Source organism: Labrus mixtus, chromosome 15 (genome assembly GCF_963584025.1).
Source record: "Labrus mixtus chromosome 15, fLabMix1.1, whole genome shotgun sequence".
In the NCBI taxonomy this organism is placed as follows: domain Eukaryota; kingdom Metazoa; phylum Chordata; class Actinopteri; order Labriformes; family Labridae; genus Labrus; species Labrus mixtus.
The window spans coordinates 12,608,704-12,633,042 of NC_083626.1; the positions used below are offsets into that span (position 1 = coordinate 12,608,704).

The 24,339-nt window shown below is 39.1% G+C and overlaps 1 protein-coding gene across 1 annotated transcript; it reads right to left on the reverse strand.

Moving 5' to 3' along the window:
- Positions 1–1,491: 1,491 nt before the first annotated feature.
- Positions 1,492–24,043, reverse strand: ctnnbip1 (catenin, beta interacting protein 1). Its single transcript, XM_061056808.1, has 4 exons — positions 23,903–24,043; positions 13,527–13,641; positions 12,062–12,152; positions 1,492–4,261 (listed from the first exon to the last, which is right to left on the reverse strand). Exons 2-4 carry the CDS (start codon positions 13,620–13,622, stop codon positions 4,203–4,205), a joined length of 246 nt encoding a protein of 81 aa, XP_060912791.1. The 5' UTR covers positions 13,623–13,641; positions 23,903–24,043; the 3' UTR covers positions 1,492–4,202.
- Positions 24,044–24,339: the final 296 nt, after the last annotated feature.

Genomic DNA, 24,339 nt, shown 5'->3' on the forward strand with positions numbered 1-24,339 from the left:
TCAGTAAATGACAGCTTCAATCTGAAGTGCTGCATCGAGAGTAAAAGAACAGCCAGCAGCTGCCGTGTTATTCCCAGAGCTTGCTCGCTCTTAATCGCGGGATTCTTCTGCATCTGTGAGAGAAGACATGGGAACAGTGAACAGATGTTGATCATTAACTCAGGAAAAAAAACATTTACACCATTATTCTAAAGATGATTGTCAGACAGCACAAGATTTAAACATCATCTGAAAATCTGACAGATAACTGAATGAATTTCTTTTTTATATATAATTGTACTCATTGTTAGGGGGATCAAAAGTAGTAACTATGACAGGAAGTGTCACTGATGATACTGTAAGTTTATGTAGAGATGAATGAGTCTTTGGATAGTGTAGTGAAGTGTTCCAGTGCAAAAAGCAACATGTAAATGTGATAATTAAGTACTGGAAAAGCATTAAACCTCTTTTTTAATCTAAAAACTAAATAATGTTTTTTACCTGCTTGTTCTGGAGCTTCTGGCTTTCTCTACATTTCTCTACATTAACTTTAGGAGCAATCCATATAGGCTATTCAACTCAACTGCCACTGCAGCAAGGCATTAAAAGGACAGAAAAAGACAAAATACATTTAAAAGGCAAATTAATTAAAAAAAAGGTAAGAGACACTGAATATAGCAGCCTTGGATTAACAACGATGGTCCTTGACTGATGATTTTAGCAGCCTACATTACATACACAATAAATAGCTGAGTCAACATGAAATCCAAAAAGGCCATTGATATTCATCACTAGTAATAAAAGTCACATTTTAATAGTGAAATACATACAGTACAAAACCCCAATAAGTAACTGCTCACAATGTTTTCTACACAAACAGACCAAATTGACACAGCCAAGGTCAGATACTAACTGAAACACAATAGCATCAGCATCATTGTTACCGACAGCACAACTATCTCCCACCCCCTTGACCTGAATTAAGGAGGGAAATGGCAAACGAGTGCCTGTATCTATGTTCCTAGAAGTCAAAAGTAAGGAACAACAATTTTAGTGTTTGACTAAGCTTGAAGAGAATTTCTCCGAATGATCACAACATTTTCAGATGATGAAAAGTTCAAACCTTTACAGTTAAATGTTAACTGGAAAAAACACTTTTCTTGAAATTCCCAGCCTAAGCAAGTAAACTCTGAGGAGATATTTCATCGACAACATCTCAAGATTTCAGAATAAAATGCATGTGCTGACGTGTCTTGGTAAACAAAACACATTTTTCACCGTTCAGACTGATGTTTATTTTTTCTGTAATTGAGGCGGATAAGAGGAACAAAAACATTTGAACCCAATGATGATTTCAGAATACTTGTTTTTGTCTTTGCACCCAGCATGAGACCTTATCTGAAGCAAAGCAGACATCCACATTAAAAACACTGTAACAAAATGTTTCTTCACCCTGAGCCTGCACGTCTGAGGACATCTGGCTTTCTATTGGAAAAAATAACAAAAAGCAACTTGTCATTGTTTAAAATATCTTTAATGGTTCAGTTGGTATAGGATTTGGAAGCATTAAGTCAAGACATGGTCAGCAGCCATACAAAACGAAACCAACTAATCAATGTTGACTGAGAGAAAAATACAATTTAAAGGCAAAACAAAAAAAAAGGACAATTAGGCAACGTCAGGTCATCACAGTAAAAAGAAACACCGATCCTAATCAAAGTCAACAGCATGCTGAAAATCAAAATCATAGCAAGTTAACTGGTGATCACGTACGCACACGCTTTCACACACACATTCATCCACAACTTGAACGAAGGCTGCAAAACAACCCTGATAGGTCAAATGTACAGTAAGACGCCTTTTAGAGAAAAAAAGAAAAACAATGCATAGACAAATAAAAAAAGTTTTAAAACAAAAGTAAACATAAAAAGACAAATGTCTTTGTCATAGGCGGACAGTGTGACACATCTGTTGGCATATTATGTTGTGATGATGAAAGCTGAGGACATTTAAAAAGAAGTTATTGCCAACAAGATTTAACAGATAACACTTAATCCACTGAAAAAAAAAAAAAGTTTTTTTTTTTTTTTACATTTTAAAAGAGCTCATGGCTTCCACAGACGATTACAAACAATGGTCATTGTGGCAAGGATTCAAAGATCCTCGACTCCACTTGAATGAACATTTTAAACCACGAGGCAGACATGCTTGGCTTCAAAACATTATGTTACAATTCTTTTAAGTTATACAAGTTAACAAACTGTACTGAAAACACATTAAATATTGATCATGTCACTAGAAAAACATGTCCTGTATTAACAAATATTCGTTTTAGATATTCCAGTTTAGTCAATTATCACAGAGATTTTTCTTTTTTATAACTGTATAAACAAAAATGGTAACAACTTTTTCCCCCAAACCAAACATAGAATCTCTGTGCTAAAAATCAAAATGTATTTTTTGCAAATATCTCATTGATGATAGTGCAAGAGACACAGTACAGTCAGAAATAGCACACAGTTCTTATGTTTGCTTCACATGTTTAGTTTAAAAATTGTTCAAAATTAGAGTTGGTGGTTTTAGTGTGAACAAACAGCCTTTAAGGAGGGACTCATGTCAGACTTTCACTATCTACTGGCTCTCCATTTTTAATGATGCCTTCAAGGAACAGGGAGTTGATTCAGTAAACAATAAATTACATCAATAGCCGTCTCTAATCAATGTTCTTAATCATTAATGTTAATTTTATGTTACAGATAAAAAAAACAACAAAAAATACAAATGGCACACTCAATTCATTATTGTATTTTCCCACCTATCTGTACAATAAAAAAAAGGTTTTACATGTTACAACAAGCCTAAAGTAGTATTTGTTTTGGGAGAATGTGTACACCTGTGTTTCATGTGATTATATCTGCTAGTGTCTTAAATTCTTACGCTTTCCTCGAGAGGAAAGCAAGTTTGCACTCTTAACAGCGTATGGTTCAAAATAAAGCAGCAGAAGAGCGAGAGAGGCCTCATTTATAAAAACGTGTGTAGAAAAGGGTTTTACCACTTTAAATTTCTGGACCACACTGGTCATGTGATTCTGCCATGTTAAGTCGCATCATTTTAAATGAAGGACTTTAGGAGTGTTTACACACATCTCTCAGCACATTATTCTAGTTTTTGTACTTGAACTAAAGGACTGTAGATCCACAGAAAAATGCTACCGAGGGAAATTGTTGCAGATCTTAAGTAAGTTTGACTTTATCGTTTTGTTATTTGGTTCATAAATCTGGTTTGACCAAAAAGAGACAACAAATCTAAAGAGCAGCGAGCAGTGAATGATAAAAAGCCCAATTATTCAAATATTCATCATACATCTGACTTTCTGCTGCAAAAAGGAGATCAATAAACCAGCCACAATTTAGTTTTAAGTTAAATTAATTGTGAATGAAAGATTTACAAGTTTCAAATAATCTACTACTTTGCCTTGCGCGTGGAGATTTAGTAATCCTGTTGACGCTCTCCAGAAACGTCTGTGTGAGAGTCTGTGTATGCATCACTTCCTGTTTTATACCCGAAATGTTTATAAATGAGGCCCCTCTCATGACAGATTACAAAAGCCTTTATAACTCAACAGCTAAACCAAAAAAAATAAAAATAAAATGAGCCCAGTTAGGGTAAACAGAAACAACTAAACCTTTCCCCTAACACAATTATTCCTCACACTCGCTGCTTGACCAAAACTATATTTTCTTTGCTTCAATCAGCTGCTGATTGGTCATTTCCTCCGGTGACCTCAGCAGATATAACACGTAACACTGCCTAAAGTCTCAAAACAGACAAAATAATACAAAACCAACGCTCCTACCCCCAAAAAAAAACAAAAACCAAAAAACTACATTTGATATTCATCCACACAATCTGTGAGTGTTTTCACTGACGGCCTTCTTTGATAGGCTTTAAACCCACAGTTAGCACAAGAGGGCATCTAGGGTAATGGTATGCCAGCTTGTGTGAGGAGGAGCCCTGGATGGAGGAGGCGGGGGGAGAGTGAGGCAGCCACTTCCTGGAGTCTCTTCCCCTCCTCTTCATTTCCTTCCAGCTGATCCTTCTCTCCTGAGCTCATCAGTGTCGTGTTTGTGGAGTTTGGGTTGTTCGTGGACCGCGTGTGGGGCGGGAAAGAGGGTAGGGCGTTATGAATTGGGGTGGAATGGAGGGTGAGGGCGCGCCCGAGGTCACTGGCGCCGGTCCTCCGCCTCTGACCGCGAGAACGCCATGACCACGTCCTCTGCACCTGTAAACGCAGAACGAGGATCAGCATGTCAGACAAGTTTGATTCAGTTACAGATCAGAGAAATTCATCTAATGAACTCGGCAGCACAAAAAGTAACATAAACATCACTGACGATTTGAAGAAAAAAGGATAATACAAAACATTCCAAAGCTCGTGCTAAGTGTAATGTGAATTCAGTTTTGCTCCAGGTCCTAAAATCTTGCCGGTATCCTGTAAAGCCCGTCAGCTGTGACTTTAAAGCTGGGAGAGAAATGCACGGCCATCAAAATCCTTTTTTTTTTTGGATCAGGAAATGTCATCACTTCAAATGTTCAAATGTTGTGGAAAACACCGCCTGCCATCAAAGCCCCTTAAGGAATCTGTGGCTCAGTGGTAGACTCGGTCATCCCTCAACCAGAAGGTCAAGGGTTTGATCTCCAGCCCCTACAGTCACTTGTCGAAATATATTTGTCAAGAGATTGAATCCCACTGCTTTACCTGTGGCATGTGAATATGTGGTAATGGAACATGTTGGGCAGTTTATGAAGCGGCGTGAAAGTGACATGTAGAGTGTTACAATTCACTTAGCAGCACTTTTTATCCAAAGCGACGTACATCAGAGAGAGTGAAAGCGCTTTTAGTAGCAAGAAGAAAAACTAAACACGATCTGGGGCTTCAACACTCTGTAATCGCTGCTGCTGCAGCTCAGACTGTTCGGCTGTACAGAGGAAAAGATCTGATTTCTTTCTGGTTGTTTTGTTCTTTGAACTTTTACAATGTTAATGATCACCAAGTGATGATTACAGTCTCATATGACTGGAGTCAACTAATGGCTCCTGTTAGTTATACAATTAGATAAAAAGCTGGCTGTTGTTTCACCAGGAATCACTCATTAGTCTGCTGCTGCCAACTGTGATTCATCAAATGATTTTGGCAGGCACACACCTGCTGAAACGCCTTTTCTCCTACAAACAAACATATTTTCTTATTCTGTTTGAGTATGATAAGTTAAAATACAAAAGGCCTCTTTTAAGTGCCTCAAATATCCAACTGTACTTTAATATAGGCCTCATTTTTTTGGCATTTTCAAATTGAAAAGATCATTCTGCAAACCCTCCAAAAAACCACAGATAAGAATAAAAATGCTTTTGTCGGATTATTCAGGGAAAACTTCTCTCTTTTAGTTATACTTGCAGCCTGATGAAATGTACACTTGTGAAATATATTCACAGAGTACACACAGCAGCATTTCTAGCGGCTTTAATCCCCATATTAAAGACCCTTTTTTAAAGGAGGCCAACTAGCTGCTACTGCTCACTGTTACCGTGATTCATCACTGAAATTAAATAATTGACAAGCTTTCATCACATTCTACACCTTAGCAGACTGTTGATAACAATTCCTTACAGCATCTCACACATTTCTGTGAGGAAAAAAATCCTCTCAGCACAGCCCCCAGTTGCTCGTTAGATTTAATTATTGTGGAGATATGAAAGTAGGCCAGGGACTGAGATTTTCCGCTCCTATTCGGCACAAAAGGCGAACTCTCCATCAGACAGCACAGACCCTCCAAACAGATTTTTTGTGTTTCGTTTTGCTGTCTCTGCAAGTGAGTAATTAGCATGTCTCTATTCAGGTCGACTTGAGCTTGGTAAGATGGAGAAGTTTTGGGGGAGGGTGCATTTTAATATGAACTTTCCAGTTCCTCATCCTGTGGGAGATCATTGGCCTACTGAAGACAGAAAGAGCCAATTCGCAAAAAAAAGCATCATGAGAGGAGACTAGAGATAAAAGAATATTGAAGACGTTGAAGACGATGTTCTTTATTTAATAACAAGAGTGTAATCTGTTTGGAGAAGCACGTAGGGATAATGATGCGTGAACAAGAGAAAAATTATGTAATATCACACAATAGGGACGTCGACCTTTACTACTAAACTGCTGAATAGCACTGATGTTAAGATGATGTTATGTTGCAGGAACCTGCATAACACCCATTTATCACAACAACTGCCAGTCTCAATCATTTAGTGTCTGGTTGAAGGAGTTCATCTGTGTGTGACGAGCAATTCAGTGGAAGGACGTGTCTCATACTGTGCAACCTGAGCCCAGTGACCAGCAGAAAATGCTCTCAAAATACTCCACAGGGCCCAGTGGATGGCTGGGTTATATCTGGTTTTTATTTTAGCACTTTGCCTTGGAGTCACGTTTGGACCTCGCCCTTACACACACACACACACACACACACACACACACACACACACACACACACACACACACACACACACACACACACACACACACACACACACACACACACACACACACACACACACACACACACACACACACACACACACACACACACACACACACACACACACACACACACACACACACACACACACACACACACACACACACACACACACACACACACACACACACACACACACACACACACACACACACACACACACACACACACACACACACACACTACACACACACTACACACTACACACTACACACTACACACTACACACACACGTTCACACAAATGAAGAGCCTCAAGCAAACACAACGTAACCGTCAGGTTCCTAAAAGCTGTTGCCTAGCGACAGATAAAAATCAGGCTGCTGCCAATGAGGAGAGGGCTTTCAAGGATGCAGCTCCAACCCCTCCCTCCGATGTGTGCTGATCTGCTCCTCACCCCGTCTGATGGGGGTAAACAGATTGGCTCCGGACAACGAATTACATAAATGATAACAACACCAGGCATGTCATCCGATTTGTTGTCTATAAATACTTTGAAAGGAGGGAGAAGAGAGCCACCTCATTCATTACAGTAACTGTTGTTCCAGGAAAAGAACTTGGAGAAAACATGTCTAGAAATTAAAGTTTCTATCCTGTTAATGAGATTAAATGAGAAGGAAATTGGGCCAGTCCTTGACAAAGACATTCCTTCAATTTGAATACTCATTTCAATTATATGTATTTCATCTAGAACTAAAAAAATAGTCCTTGGATTTAAAAAGATGCACAGTCACGCGTTCTAGAGACTATAAATCAATATATGATCATGAATTCTTGTTAATTTCAGGCTACCCTTTCTCAGAGTTCCCTTGAACCTCCAAGGATAAGAGGGCCGTGAAATAATCATCTCTCGAGCCCTGCAGTCTGACTAAGCAGAGAAGCAGCCGCTGCATTATGACTCCAGGGCTGCACACAGTTATTAGTCAGAGTAACAGCAGCATTCGAGGTCACAATCTGTGCGGGGTCAGCTGAGAGGATAAAGACACAGGATACCCTTCCCCACCCACCCCCATGGAAACGACAGCAGGGACGGGTTAAGAAGCACGACACACACAAGGGGAGTGTGTGTGGTCCAGCTCAACATGTTGACATAAACAAACACAGCGGGTCTACTTTGACTCAGTGTGTATTAAAGCAATGATGTGCTACTTCAGAGTAACACGTGTATTTCTACTTCTCTATTCAAAACTCCTCTTTCTTTGAAACTCCCAAAGAAAAGTCTTTAAAAAAAAAACGTAAATTATTTTCTTTGTTGGAAGATTATTCAGGGTTCACATTTGTATAACAGGAATCGCTGCGCCTCACATTACAACTACAAATATTATTTTGAGGGGCATTTTAACATTGCCATCTTAGCCAAGTCAACGTTTTAACAGGGATACTGAATTTCTATAAAGTTCATGGGAGATTTAAGGTTAAAAAAATAAAAACAATCTATTGCCATTTTTCACATTCTAATGAGTTCTAGCCAAATGTTTTTCTTTATATTATAAATTACAAGCGCATCAGTGTTTTCCATCAAATTTGTCTGCTGTAGTTACAATTTAAGACCTTAAAAATCTTATTAAGTACACAAATATGAAAATGAATCCTTAAGGATTGCACATTTGTGCAATAATTTGTTCTTCAAGCTTTCCACAAACTATTTCAGTTGTCTTTCTTCTCCTCTCAATGGATCCTCTTAAGGTGGATCTGACATTTGATACTCTGCATCCACAATGCCAATTATCTTAAAAAGCAGAAGAATCTAATCTTTAAATTCAACTATTGGCAAACAGTGCTGAAGCAGAGTTTAGAGCAGTTGCTTTAATCTGTACTTAAGCATTTGTTTGCATAACTGCTTTACCTATTGACAAATTTTGCTCAATCATGCTCAAGAGAGAAACGGAAGGTAAAAATCGAGGCCCGAGCAGCGTCGCCAAACAAAGGTGGGTCCTTGATGTATGACACTTGGCATTCAGTCTTTAAGGTCGGGTTAAGGATTGTGCTATAGAGGGATTGTAAAACAGACAAGAAACAAGATTGTGTATCGATTGCTGGTGGCTGCAGTAATATTTGAAACTAGAGAAGCCGACTATCTGTGAGAGGGAATGGTACTGACAGAGAGAGAGATTGGAATATCACACTGTATGTGTGTAATTAGCACTCCAGCTTGCCTCCAGGCCCCCTAATGACACCTGCTCCGATCTACTGATGCAGCACTACGAAACAACAGCAACACCAAAACCCACAGGGAAGCTTAGCTTTCCTGAGACAACTCGGGTTTCTATAGCAACCCCCTTTTCTCTATCCTTTTGTTGAGGCCATCCCTCTGGTAGGAGTTCACTTTCCTTGTCACATCAGAGTAGATAACAAGTCGTTATTGCTGTCTTTATGTGTAGCTCTATGTGTAGCTCTGACAAACAGTATTGTTTATACATGATGTCAGTTATAGAAAGGCATATACATAAAAGTTAAAGCAGGAACAACAACCTGATTGTACAGACGTCTTCTGTGCTGCATAAAACTAAATTATTATTCAGTTTACCAAAAAGAAGCAATTAACTATGAAACAGGGCCACAGAAAACAAGGCTTCATTAAATGAGTTCTTACTTCAAATCACATTAAAACACAAACATTATGCAAAATCCTGTCAAATCCACAAATATACTACATCAAGGTATTCACAGTCAGAAAGCTGAAAGGCAAAAAAATGTATACAATCTCAGTTTCAGAGCCTTTGGCATAAAAAAGTTTTGGCCTGATTAAAATCGCAAAACTGCATTCTGTATTTGCATGTATGGTAATAAGCCAATTAAAACGATCTGAAATGCAAATTCAGTGACCAAAAGACCAAAAAAGAAAATAAGTGACAACCCTCGAGATGGTTTTTGTTTCTTGGAGGACTCGGGGAAAAAAAACATTTGACAGCTGAGCAGAGCCTGAGAGAATGATTTTAAACTGTCTGATCAGCAGTCATGAAGGAGGCTGACATTGTTTGACAGATTGGACTGCAACACCTGCACAATTGTTTAGCATATGCATAATTAACAACAGCAATGTTATCCATTTGTCACATGAGATTTTGTCTGCTCTCACACTTTCAGTTCTATTGTATGTTTTCTGAATAGGGATGAGCCTTGACTTAAGAATGATAAATATATGAATGTATCTCCACAACACTACATTGCTCTTAGTGCCTTCAATCAAGAGACCATGTCTGACACATGATGCATGGTGGGTTTCATATCTACAGCCCCAAAAAAATCTTTAATACAGAACAAAGTGCACGCCCAATTTCTTGAATTTTCTGTCTCATAATGGGGTGTTACTGCTCAAGGTAACCTAAACCTAATAATACAATTAACTGAAGCGACAGTCTCGCTTGTTGATGCTAAAACAGACTGGTCAAGTATGATGATTAAAGGTAGAACTGCTATGAGTAGGTATATTGAGAAAACAAGGTCAGGCAAAGATAAAATAAGATTTGCCCGTTTAACTGCTTGCTCGTCACACAGGGTATCAATTTTGCTCATCTGTCCTACACTTATTTTCCGTGAAGTTTAACACTTGCAATTATATTTAAGCTAACTATCTTTTCTCCAAGATGGTGAAATGCAAATTATACACTGACCTAGATTTTTTTATTTGTTTTAAATATTTATTTTGGCCTTTTGTGGATAGAGTAAGGGAGAGAGAGTGGGGAATGACATGTAGGAAAGAAGCTACAGTTTGGACTAGAAACCGGGCTGCCCGCACTGTAGCCTCTTTGCATGGGGCACGACCTGACTGCTGGTCCATCTACGCCCCCCAGATTAAATTTTTTAATTTTTCAAACAGGGGTTGTATTTAATTATACTTTATAATATGCCACACAGGTTATTTGTTGTTTGATGTCTCTGCGTGTTTTAAAAGGCCCGATGACTGTGTCGGTTGCTAAGCAATGAAATTATCTTTCATCTCTTTTACTGAGCTCAAATGAGATCAAAAAGGGAACTTCCCTTTTCATGTAACTGAACCTCTTCACACCACCTCAAAGGATCACGAATGTGCTGATGTGCGCATCCTTCAGCGCTCCGTTTAAAAGTGATTAACTCTCAGCTATCTGCTCCGTGCCTGATCACAGTACTTCAGATAGGATGCAGACCACAAATTATTTATTGGCACACTGAGGAGATGGCAGGCTGCCAAATGATTCTAAATGTGTCTGTTTTGTGATATATAATGCATGACCAGAGCACCTTTCCCCAGTCACTTGTACATTATTGATGAGGTTCTCCTTAGCAGTATTGACACAGTACAGACATGGAGTCCTGTTTCTACTAAAGGGCATGAAGAAAGAGAATAAGGGCATGCTGCACAAACTGACAGCCAGTCTACTCTGTAGTTGTTCAAATAGACAGACACAATTCTTCATAAAAAAAACATCAGTGACCATCTCACATTAAGTGCTGATTTTTTTTAAGATGTGACACCAACCTTCTTTTGTGGTGTGATATCATTTGTGCTGCCGCATGAAGAAGAAACACTCTGTAGTAATAATGAAACTAACACTGACCATGATGCAAAACCCCAGTTAAATATTAAAAATAAATAAATAAAAAACACACAAAGAAGGCAAGAAAACAAAGCCATTATGCTTTTTACTTGCCTTGTTAAACCCGTGTATAATCAAAAACCCTTCTCCACACATTTCTAAATTCAAACAATGCTGGTATTTCTCCCAAGAATAAGGACACAGACAAGAAGACCTCACACTACACTGCACGTAGAGCATTGCAAGTAATTTTCCTGATTTAAAGCTGTCCTGAGGGACCGATATCAAAGCAAGGCCTGGTTGACCACAGGAGGACAGCAGGGATCCTATCTGACTGCTGTGTTTGGTCTGAGTCTGGAAGACACTGATAAGTCTTGTTATTTGGACTGAAAAAAATCATCTGAGACTATCTGCTGCTGCTGCTTTTCAAGGCATGTGCAGTGCCTTGCTGCATACATAGGTTTTAAAGCAGCACCCTCTTGTGGTTTAATAAAGTGAAAACTGTAGGGAGATCAATAAAGCTCAACAGCACCCTCTGGTGCTCTGAAAAAGCATGACCATTATAGGTGAGGCTTATAGCAGCACTTGATAGGTGAATTGCTTTCTCACATAAACACACATTTTTATATCAGTACAACATTTAGCCTCATTGAAGCAATTAAAGTGGTGATGCACTTATGCTGTGGATGAGTCACTTGTTTACAGTCAGTCTGTATGAGTAATCTCTCAGTGCTGGTGGGCCGCTGAGTCGGCCATAGTGCAGTCAGGGAAAATTTCAGGCCTGCTGGGGTAAATGCTCATGAGGAGAGATGTTTGTGGAGGGATTTCCCCTTGTTGTTGTCGTAGGAAGGTCACAACTCTACCCCATGTGTAGGTGGTGTTTGGGAGCTCATTAAAATGTGAATAGTTCCAACTATAATCATTCTGACCGGATGACTGAACTTAAAGCTTGTGTGTATGTGGGTGTGTGTATGCGTCATGGCCTTACCCTGGTCGATGTTGTGCTGTGGTAGCTGGCTCATCTGACTGTGGACCACACCTGCATAATTCCGGAGAAAAGCTTCTTCACTCGGTGTAAGCTGAAGAGATATAAATAAAGTGACGTTAAAAAAAAAGAATCAACTTGAAAAATGTATCTTGAAGAAATAAAGTATGATTTGAAAATGTGTGACATCATGTCCAGACATCAAATCAAACTGAATAATTCAAGAGATACAAATGTGACATTTTAAACAACAAATATTTTGAGGCTTTTAGCTGAATAATATCAAAGAAGTAGCATTTTAACCCCCCTGCCCATTTACATTGTATACAAGTATTAACAATGTCTGTAGGTTATAAAACTTAATTAAACTGCAGGTTTAATAATCCCTCTATGGTGGGGTCTGTCAGTGACTGAAAGTAGAGGATCCTTTAATGTTGTCTCTTTGTGACAATTGTTTCAACTCGGTTGGGGGTTTATGGCTTCGGGTAGCACCTGTTTGTTGACTTGAAACCTAGATCTTAATGTATTATTGCCTAATTAATAGTGACAAACCTAAGAATATGACTTGTGATCGAGATTGGCTATAATTTGGCACATAATAGTGGATGGGTTTATCCTGTTGCCTGTTGTTGTTAAGTTCATTTTCAGAGCAGCTATTTCACAAAGTGTACATTTGAAGGTACAAAACTACTTAAAATCAGACCTTTTTGTTATAATAACTCTTTTGACACATGCAACAGTAACCAAAGACGGATGATTTTGTAGCATCAGTTGCATATGATCAAATGATCACGCAAGTCAGGCAATGGCATCTCATGGCGAGGTTTTCATTCTAACCAGTAACAGGTTATGAAATTCAATCCAACAAAAACGATTTCCTCAGCCATAGTTCATAAACATTATGTTCTTTGAGTTACAAGAATCACAAAATTAAACTCCTATTTATAGTTGTATTTCTGTGCTCGAACCATATTCTAGACAGAGTACTTTTGCTTTGCAAAAGGACAAACAGTGATAAGTGTAGTGTCTCTTATTTGAAGGGTTCTGTTCCACATATGTTTAAATATGACAACACTGCATTTGCAAGTATTTTGACACAGTTTGAAGGAAGACAGGCGACATTTGCTGCTGTAAATTTAGACTTTTTTCAAATACACTAATGTTTTAGTTCTCAAGAGGCTGCAAATGATCTCATCTCTGCTCAAATCCTCCATGCTGTCAGGAGGCATTAAGATAACAACTCACAACCTACATGTTTGTCACTTCTTGAGTTGAACACATCTCTGGAGCTACCAACTCCCTGCCTGATGCATAGATCTAAGTCAGCTCTCTGTGTTTACCTTTTGAAAAAAATTGAAATTTTAAACTACAATAAGTAGACCTGTGTTTATGGTGACACAAACATGGTTTCTGGTCTTGATGAACTAGTAAGAAAATACAGGCAAATGTGTCAAGACACCATACTTACATTTGATCCCATTTTCTTTAGCATGAGCAGGACCCGCACTTTCTGTTGGATGTACATGTCTTCAGGAGACTTCCCCGGGGCCTCCTCGCGGTTCATCCCCCCTGCTCCTGTGGCTCTGGACAGACAAATAAATAAATATTACAAGAACTGTTAAAACTTAGAGCTACATAAATCATCACAGTGTTATTAACAGTTAACATTATGTAACTACTGGGTTGTTTTAGCAACAAATTGACAGCGTTTGTGATGCATTAAGGTATATAATATAGATTCTAGTCTGTGTGATATGCTTAAATAACGGATTTCATACAAACAGTAGTGACTTTAAAAATCAGGGGGTCTCAGTTTATTCAGAGTGCCGGTCTGGCATTTCCCAGCCTGAATGGATGTCATTAATATTGCATAGTAGTTCTCACACAGATCTCTCCTCTGCATGCTCCTTCCATCTCTTATTATCCATCTAACTAATGACGTATTTTCACTGTCAGTCTGCAGTGATCCAAAATATAGGCAAGAGGGGAGAAAAAGGGGGAGGGAAAAGAAGGCAATAAAAGGAGCTGCCAAAGCTAATGCGGACAGAAAAGGAATAAGTTCCGCTGTGATAGCATGCACACACATCAAGGTCGGATCTTGTCGCATTAGATCTCTGCTATAATGCACCAACAAGATGAGGCACACAGCCTGGCTTGATATCCAGCATACATTTGCTAATTGAAAAGGTGACACATGCGGGAGAAATTATTCACAGAGAAGAGCAAAAATCATTCTTCAAAAGGTGAAATCTGATAAGAGAACTAAACTAGAAGAGGATTTAAGAAAGAGAATATCAGTATGCAAGTCAGGATTTTTTCTCCCTTGTGAATCTTTCACACAAAAAAAAGCCCACGCTAGCTACAGCGACTATGATAGTTCTGGCAATTTATTTTGGCCTCTTATCTACACAAAGGGCTACTAATGCATGTTGACAGGCTGTTTGATGTGGGGTTATATTTAATTGAAGAGCTGGCCCGCCATCCCCTCTCCCCTGAGCCCCGGGCAGGGGGATGAAGGGGGTAACGTTAGCCATTGGCTGTGTTTCGGTACCACTGCAAGCGTGTGGTTTCATCCAGAGCAGAGCAGCTGGAGACCACGCTTGGGGCTATATAGTATTTATATAATTATAGAAAACCTTTGGTGGCTGTTTACTGCAGGAAAATTGCATTTAAGTTTGTCTTCATGTTTTTTTTTCAGGATGCTGTATTAGGGGAAGAGGAATACATTAGATATTCAGTTCCAGCTCAGAGCCAGGCACAGATTAATTGGAGAACCACTGAGGACTCAAAGCTAGAAATACATGAAAAGACAGAGATCTTGCTGGATGCAGTTGCTCTCTGCACCTTTAGGGTGGTGGTGGTGATGACGGTGTGTGAATGTATTTCAGTAGGGGTTGAGGATGTTGGTGGGGGGGGGGGGGGGGGGCTGGCAGTGTCTTTATATTAGCAGCAGCCACACGTTTGATCACGGCCCCGAGTTCCACACTTCAGACAAATAGAAAAGCCGTGACTCTGGGCAGAGGACCTACTAGCCATCATAGAGAATAAAGAATGATACAAATTCAGAAGCACCACTCAGAAGCTCAATGTAAATAAACGCCACAGCGCAAGTGGGTAGATGGGGGATGAAGAGAATGAACTGGATTACTGGAAGGTGCTGTCTGTGATTTAGAAAAAGACAAGTATGATACAACAAAAATCCATTAATATTCAGGTTTATTTTAAGACTTGACAACTTAACCATTTTCATGTCTGTCGCAGCACAAAAGGCCAATATATTCCACATTCATCATTGGTATAAATAGGCCTACTGCTTTCATGACTGAGGCATTTCTGGGCGTCTGATGTTTGCTTTTGAAGTTTGAAAACTGGCCATATTAAGTACAATCTCTGTCCAGACTGCTGAATGGTCTGAGGGCTGCAATTTGTATTTTTACCAACTAAAATATATATTTTAACCTGAAAAATACATCACAGCATACATTTTTGTCTATTTTATCTAAATGCACAAAGGAACAAAGGAATAGTGCTGAATCTAATAGATTGATCACAAAAGGGACTGCAAATAATGCTTTGTAAATGAGGATGATCCGTGATGTTCTTCTATTGCCACGGCATGTTTCTTAGTCATTTAAAAAAGAGAATATAGAAAGAAGTCAGATTTTAGTAGATTAAACCTATTCCTATTGAGCAGAGGGGCTCATTTGTAGACCTCTGTTCATGGCTGCAGAGTAGTCACAAAGCAGGAATAAATACTGATCTAATTCTCCGTAAACTGGATGACAACATGCATGCAACAGTGATTAACAATGTGCATATGGTTATGTAACATGTGGTTTCATCCATGTTATCCTGCTGAACTAACTAGCTTTCCAGCCATGATTAGAATTCTAACAATGCTCCAGATGGCTCTCAGGATCCTGGCTTACAATGCCTCACTGCCAAAGACTGAACCTCTAAATAATGCTGTCCTGAATATCCCCGCTGGATTACAACATTTTGATCACACTGCGTCAAAGTAAAATCCAAAAATCCCATATGTTACAATCAGGAGAATTATCAGGAGCCTGTATGCTGAGAAATGTGACAGTGTGAGATATAAATACTGCAAAAACAATTTCCACTATTAGTTCATACTTTTACCCAGATTAACCAGAGCTAAACTTAAAGGTGAAGTAAAAACTAGAACCCGACCGATTAATTGCCTGGCAGATAATATCGGCCGATATTAGCATATCCAGTATCTATAGTTATCGGCAAATTTTATCGCAGCTATTCACCTCACCGCGAGCCATTTATTGACAAGCCTCTGTGTGCTGTGATGCTCCTTAATACAATGCACCAGACATCCGCATGTCCACCTTTAATACAAAAGCACTAGACGTCCTACTGTATGCAAGGGGAAACAGAAATTCATAGAGCAAATAATTAAATATTTAACGGATGCAGTGTGGACAGCCAGCGTGCGCGACATGACACGACATGGCACGACATATGGCACAACATATGGCACTTGTGGGCTGTTGTTAGAGGGGTAGTGGCCTAATTTAAGATTTTTGTTTTTTAATAAAATACAGCTCGGGTGACTACTTTTGTAAAACTAACTTTGACAAATTGTCATATTTCCAAAGTTAAGTCAGTCCTATATAATCCAGCTTTCTATTACACAAATGTGGACTGACCTATAAATTATTAATTACAGACACAATGTGTTAGTCATATCTATTTATATTCCTTCAAGCTGCATGCTGATTCAGGTCTTCTGGGAACAGGCACAAAACACAAACTGCTCTATTTATAATGAGCAATGACTGACATACACATTTGCCACTTCAGCAGAGTTCATAAAGAACCCTTCATGACAGTTTGGGAATACGCTGCTTTTTGTACAATGTTTGACTAATCAAACACACCAACTTATTCAATTTTATTATATATATATATATATATATATATATATTATATTTTAGATTCTTGGAAAAATGATTGCAGAGATACAAGATTTGTCAGGAAGCAGTGACACAGAGGAAGATCATACGTGAAACAACTCTTAAAGATTGTGTTTTGGAAAGAAACCATATTTGTGTCCTTAAGCCTACAGGGTAATTCTAGCATAATTCTTAATGTGTACTCTCTGTTTTTTAACATGTCTAACATGGTTTCAAGGAGCACAGTTAGGATCCTGTCTGAGTCCTTTGTGTGTGTGATGTTAGGTTGTAGAGGTGGGCTGGCTCAACACTAATCCCTCAGGGGATGCGCAGCCAGCCACAGACGCATGCAGCTAATATTCTAGACGTAATCAAAGGCTTTCTTTAATGCTGATCTAGTCCTAATCCCCCCCCTCTCTGTCAGTATTGGGCCCTTGTCAGCATTGTGAGGTTGAGCTGAGTGGAGGCATCGAGTTCCGTGAGCCCATTTAAGCAGCAAAGCTAAACCACAGCATCACCGAGAACAAAGTCAAGGAACAAAGAAATAAATAAATAACTGACGAGCGCAAGCTACAAATCTTTGATTTGTCCAAGGTGGAAATATGTTGTGAAGCAAAGACTCATATTTATCTTTATTGCATTTTAAACGCTCATTATTTTTACAATAAAAAAACTGTTTGTTAATGTTAAACTGTTTGACAAATCTGTTTTTTTATCTACCTATGTTGTATATAAGTACAGTTTCTAAGATCCGTATGAACAATCTGTACAGAAAAATTATACTTATTATTTTAAATTATTGAACATTTTAAATATATATTATATATCTATTATAAATATTATTTATATTATCAACACAAAGCCATGTATTGAATACTGTCAGTGTCTGTTGCTTGCCCTCACAACAAATGGCAGTACAATATCTGCTATTGCTGTTGTAATTTGAATACAGCTAGAATCAATATTACATTATTAATAATAGTATTTTTAGAGCCCAACTGATATAGGATTTTTGGTGTCCTGATACTGATATATCGACCGATATTTTTCTTCTTAGAGTTAGAGATCTTAGAGATAGATATACAGTGTAAGGAAGACAAGATGGTCACTCAACTGGAAAGTAACTACAGTACATGTACGTGCATCACAGCTTGACACTCTAGAGAAAGTGATCATGCTTGTTGTAATTAGCTTATATTATTAAACTTGAATTATGCAAAGAGTTGTTGCTACATCATTTCTAAAAGTGTCCACAAATGTAACCTTATTATTAGAGGGGGGGAAATCGATTTATGTAGAAATCGAGATTCTTCTTTTCTAAGATTTAAAATTGATTCATAACTTCCAAAAAATCAATTTATTTATTTTTGGCTAATCAGTCACTCCCTGCTTAGTGCTAAAACTAGCTCTTTAACTCAGTAGAATGACAAAAGGAGCAGCAAGAAATTCAGCCAGTCTCACAGATGACTGCAGTAGATCCTGAAGTATGTACTAATTCAAAAATAGACTTTAAACCCACGGATCCATGAATTCAGAATCATTCTGAATCGAAAATCGATTCTGAATTGAATCGTGACCCCAAGAATCGAAATAGAATCGTGAGACACCCAAAGATTCCCAGCCCTACTTATTACCTGAATCCACTGGCTACTGCTGATTCTAAAATTCATATAGCCTCTGGGAGTGATGGCTAACTTGTTGCAGCTTCTGCTGTAGTCAGTATAGAATGGCGAAAGTTTTAAGAGTTGATTTCTAGAGGCAGACTTTAGGCTGCACTTGCATGCAGATATCTGTCTAAAGACATAAGTTAAAGGTAAATTGTCCGGAGATGAAGACTGATGGGTTCAAGGATTGCATGACGGCAGATTGCGTTTTGTCTCTTTATCTCCAAACAGAATAGTTTCCTGCAAACAGCAAGTTCTCGGGTAAAACACAAGAGGAAGATACCAGTTGTACTACAAACAGAGAAAAAGGAAAATTGTAATACCAAAATCTGGTCATGCTTCTGAAGATTCTACATAAATGCAAATTCTATACAGATTAGATTAGCCTTAGGTAATGACTTCGGCCTTACTACATGGGCTTCATAGTTTCTAGATCTACTGCAAACTACACATTTAGTTAAAAGTAGGGGTGCATTAAATAATAATCGGTTACAAAAAAAATTTAATCGATAATCGTTTTGTAGTCCACATTTTTGTAAATGTTTCTTGTTGCATTGTGGGTTCTAGGATAGGCCTAATTCAAAATAGAAAAGAAGGAGCACACTCAAACAGAAATAAAACTTCAGGTGCACGAGCGCAAAAAGAAAATAGATGACAAACAAAGCGCTGATAAAGGCTCTGTGCTGAAATGCATCCGTTATTGATCCGGACGCTGCTACCCTAACAAAAATATCCCTTTAATTAACCCCTTTATTAATTCACAATGAACAAAAAGTCCAAAACAAACGAAATATGCAATATGATCTACGAAAGTTCAGTTCAAATTGTCTTTTTAGTCCACAGAAAAAGAAGGACTTTCACTTTGCGATTAACGCTTTACTCTGCCAAACCAAAGACGTTTGATCATCCAGGACAGAGCAGCATAACTAGATGTTTTCCTTTATTTTTGAATTTTAGATGATTATTTTAAAATCTTTTAATAACTACAAAAAGGAACAAACTTAAAGGGAGAAATAGCTCATAGCGGACGGACGAGCGAGATGGAGCGAGTGTGTCATTACGCACAGAGGAGAAAGATGAAACAGACAGACACTTAAATCCTTCACCTGTTCTATTGTAACTTCATTTACCAGAGTAAAGTGTGCGCTACACTGCAGACTGTAGTCTTTGTTAACAGAATGTTGCTGTCAAAACAGCTTCAACGTGCGATGAGTGCATTGATGTCTGCACGTCCGCTCGCCACACTCGCTGCTCTAATTATAATGAAGTGTTAAAACAGTCATAAGATATGTCTGTGTGAATTTTTATTTGAGGTTTGCTGTCTGTTGAAGTAAGAAATTTCATATTTGAACGTTAATACAAAGGCCTATTACTTACAATTATTAAAATCCCGAAGATTCAAATTAATCAATTGATACAGTCGGCATCGCGTCATAGTTGGGGGTGGGGCCTCCCGTGAAAAAAAAAAAAATACAAAACGATTACGCGAGTACTCGCTTTAACTATGGGAAGAGTAATCGATTAGAGATAATTTTGCATTTCTGCACCCCGAGTTAAAAGTGATTAAAAACAGACGTAAATCAATTTATTCCTAGGCCTCTGCTGCAATACAGGCTTCTAGAGCACTGGTTCTCAACCTGGGGTCCGGGTCCCCCTCGGGTGAGCACCGGAGATCTCAAAAGCTCAACTTTTCAGCTTTTCTTAAATATAAGTGGGGGGGGGGGGGGCTCCAAGGTAAAAGGGTTGGGAACCACTGTTCTTGAGTATTAGTGCATCTGTGTCCTTTGCTTTTCTGGGAGAAATGAAAAGAGAGAGAAGTCTTCTCAGACCTTGTCAACACTGTGACCAGGCCACGCAGAGAAGTGAGGATCTGCTGCCAGAGATTACAGTGTGCAATGTGATAGGCCCTCACATTTGCTGAGGGTCACGAAGGGCAGAGGCTGCACAGTGCAGTGGCCCAGTCATGGCTCGGTCCACTTGTCAAGCTTGTTGTTGGCTCTAGTATCAGCTGCTCACATGATGCACTATGTCTAATTGTTTTTGACATCAAATTCCTTCTGCCAGGAGAAAAAAAACAGGCTTTTGGGTTGGCAAACTGTCTCAGGGTGGAGTTAAGCTTTACATGGACAACACTAAGAGCCAGAACTCTACAAGACCCTGAAAACTGAGAAGGAAAAATAACTTGAATTCAATCATGAGATCATGAGCATCTCAAGCAAATGTGTGAGAAACGTAAGTAGGCTAGAAGCCTGGTGTGGCTGCCAGCTGAGCTGCCAACAACCTGGCCTGGTTCTGTAGAGCAGCTGTGTCACTGCAGGTACACGAGCTCACACACACATGCTCTCTTTTACCAATGGCTAAGGATTAGGGCCTGGCAGATATATTGGTTGGCCCACCAAAGATAAATCTGTATCAGGATATATGTAAGGTCAATATGTGAAGATATCTGAGCTTTTTTTTTTGCAGAACTTAATATGAAAAAGAAACGCTGGGGTTGTCTCTGAATTTGTGTATTCACTAAGTACATCAAGCAGAGCATGCACCCACTCCAACAAACTTACATTCAATACTGTCTGAAAAACTGGTTGACAATGTATACAAATGTAATATCTTCTTTTATAACATTTATAACAAAGCAACTTTTTGAGTACATCTTCTTAGTCAGATAGATGTAAAATCAACAGTTAATTTAAGTTTATAATCTTTATATTGACGGCTATATTGGTATATGGTGAATTATTCTATACCAGAATTAATATTAAATATTTATCTTAAAAACATCATATTGGTCCACTTCTGTCCCAAATGCACATAAAAAACAGCAAATCCTCAAATTGTTTAAGCTTGAACCAGTAAATCATCGGCATAATTGATGAATGATTTGTGACAATAAATAGATATTCAAGATGGTTGACAATATTTTTTTGTCTACTCATCGGCTAACTGTTAAAAAAAACTGTATGACAATTTAAAAAGTGGTGTCAAACAACCAGGAAACTATAATAATATATTTGATCGGCTGTGCATCCAGCAGACTGACTCCCTGCAGGTCAGGGGCAGCATGAGGTCCTGGAACAGCATGAGACCAACAAGCAGACACTACAGGCCAGAAAGGCTCTGGCTTGGACTCACTAGATGTCTGCTTGCTGCCTTTGTGTGAAGCCATCTCCTCACATGTACAGTGCCCACAACAATGGCTACAGTATTTGGGGACAATGGTGACGAACTGGATTGTGAAAACATGATTGATAAGTAGGTCATGTCTTGTTGTCACCATGTGAGGCATGAACTCAAACAATCTTGCTCAACTGTATAGGCTTAGTTTATAGCTGTTTTTCTGGGTGTCCTTAACTGCGACAGATTAGGTCGATACTAGGACAGGAAGATTTATAACTTATTTTACTGAGAGCCTAGAGAGATTACGTCCTACTCAGTTAAATTATTATAACTTTTTAATACTACATAAAGGGTCTTGTATTTAAATGTAACTGTTTTAAACCAAATTCAATTTCAAGAAACAGATTCAGGCAACCTACATTTCTTCCACTATGCAAAATCTTTCACAGACGTGGTTTTCTTAGTCCATGCCTTAAAAAGATAATTAAAACAGGTTTGTGATCTTTTCTGAACGTCGTAGCTCCCTCCTAAGGGACCCTCAAAGGAATTGAAACAGAAGCTGCTGCCATGAGCTGGTCCCAAGGGGATGTGGCTGCAAGATTTCAAAAGCATCAACGTCAAGACTGAGCGCACAGTTCTGAAGTTATTTGATGCATGAGCCTAGAACAATACAAAGCAATAAAAACTTGCAGGATACCATGCACAACAGAAAAAGAATCAGGAACAGAAAAGATCATGCTTTTAATTAAAAAAGACTAGGTGGTGGTCAGGAATACTGTTTTATCCTGGGTGAATTAGCCTCAAATGGGCACAAGCAGCTCTAGTATCTCAGTGTTGGGTGTCAATAGGCGACTCCATTGGCTGACAAGTTCTTGTGCTAGCCCAGAGCAAAAAGTTGGGACGGGAACCAGCTCTCCCTCCCAAACTGCTCACCGGCAGCTGATGGAATCCCCTCAGGGGATTCAGCAGCCGCTAAGAGCACCGGAGTGTAAGGAGGCAGGGAAAGGAGTGAGGTAAGGCCAAAGGTCCATGAGTCTGTCCAAAATCAAACCAGCAAGGGGAATGTACAAGCTAAGGCAGGCTTGACATACTGTGCTTCATGACCAACCGTGCCAGAAGGATTCAGTACGCTTGCCTGTGGCCAGGCCTTAATACCCACTGTCTGCAGCAATCATGGGTCGGCGGCAAGGTGCCAGCTTCACCACTCTGTCAGCTTTCTGACATGTGGGGAAAAGCAGACACTGTAAAAGGAAATGGCACAATGCATCCAGGAGTGGCATGATCCAAAAATAGAAAACCAATGAAGGAGTTATGTGCAAAGCCAAGTTGAAGATGAAAACGAATTAGTGAAGACAGTCAGAACATTTAGCCACAGAAGCTTTTTAAGAGCTGTAACTTAAATGTTATATTTGCCTTGCCATGACTCACTGATGTATAGCGGGTGGGATAAATGGGACTGTGATTTATTTACAGTGCTTTCATGATGTATGTTTACACAGTTGGACACTAAAGGATGTTTTGATATCGGTGCAAAAGGTACATAACATAACTTACCTTACTGTAACTAACGAGAGTTTGCATCACTGTGCAGAGGTTCACAGCTGATGGCCGTCTAAATTATGGTTCTTTCAGTACAAGACAAACTTAAAAGCCACCCAAAGCAAAGTAAAAGCCCGACCAGGTGGTTTCAGAAGATGTGGACACACAGGACTGGACGGTTCTTGTCATCATGTTGCGGGACGCAGTCTGTTCAAACTGTAGCAGCGCTTTTTTTTGCTAGCAAGCATTTCAGCGCATTTTCGCTATAAATCCTAAACGATATTCTTAACGGGAAAACACACGCATAGTTAACTCACACACTTACAAGTCGAGTCTATTTTGTCATGACAAACATTGTATTTAGTCTCCGCTAAACCCACGCTTACCATTGGCAAAATGGGAAATGCTAACAAGCCAAGCTAGCTCGCTAGCATGCCCGAGACAAAAGCCTGAATGAAGTTCCTATGGGTGCAAACACCATCCAGGTACCGCTGCTCTGCCTCAAGTGTACACGCCGGGATTCAAACACAAATATGGTGTAAAAAATAACCTCGGCAATATGCGCCTCATATAGAAGACAAGCCACGAAAGCTTACCCCTCCTGGTCCAGCTTTTCTTTCTTCTGTTCTCTGTTTGAATGGTGTGTTGTTGTAGGAGGGCGTCCTGTTCCGGGGTCACATCCCTCCAGTCGGCAGAGCTCCGGCGAACTGACTCAACGCAGCGAGAACCAGCTGTCTGTGCAGTACCGCTGCTGGCCACTGGGGGCCCCACTAGCCCTGTCTAATTTAACTGCAGAATATTGTCTAAAATATTATTACAAAATGACATCGTATGAATCTTCAACACATACATCATTTAAGATAAAACATAAACCTTGAAAAGAAATGCCTACAAATTCTAACATTTATTTGGCAGACTCTTCATACACTACTTAAATGATAAATATACTGTAGTATTAGTGTTTTACTACAAACATCACCTGCATTTCTCAAGGTAAAAGAAAGTTTAGCCTACAATTCAGCCATTATTTGCT

Bases quoted from the DNA above. Each gene is read 5' to 3' on its own strand.
- ctnnbip1 (XM_061056808.1), bottom strand. From the start codon at position 13,622: ATGAACCGCGAGGAGGCCCCGGGGAAGTCTCCTGAAGACATGTACATC. The intron at 12,153-13,526 runs GTAAGTATGGTG...ATATCTCTTCAG, and splicing joins TAAAGAAAATGGGATCAAAT to CTTACACCGAGTGAAGAAGC. The intron at 4,262-12,061 runs GTAAGGCCATGA...CTGCGTTTACAG, and splicing joins ACAGCACAACATCGACCAGG to GTGCAGAGGACGTGGTCATG.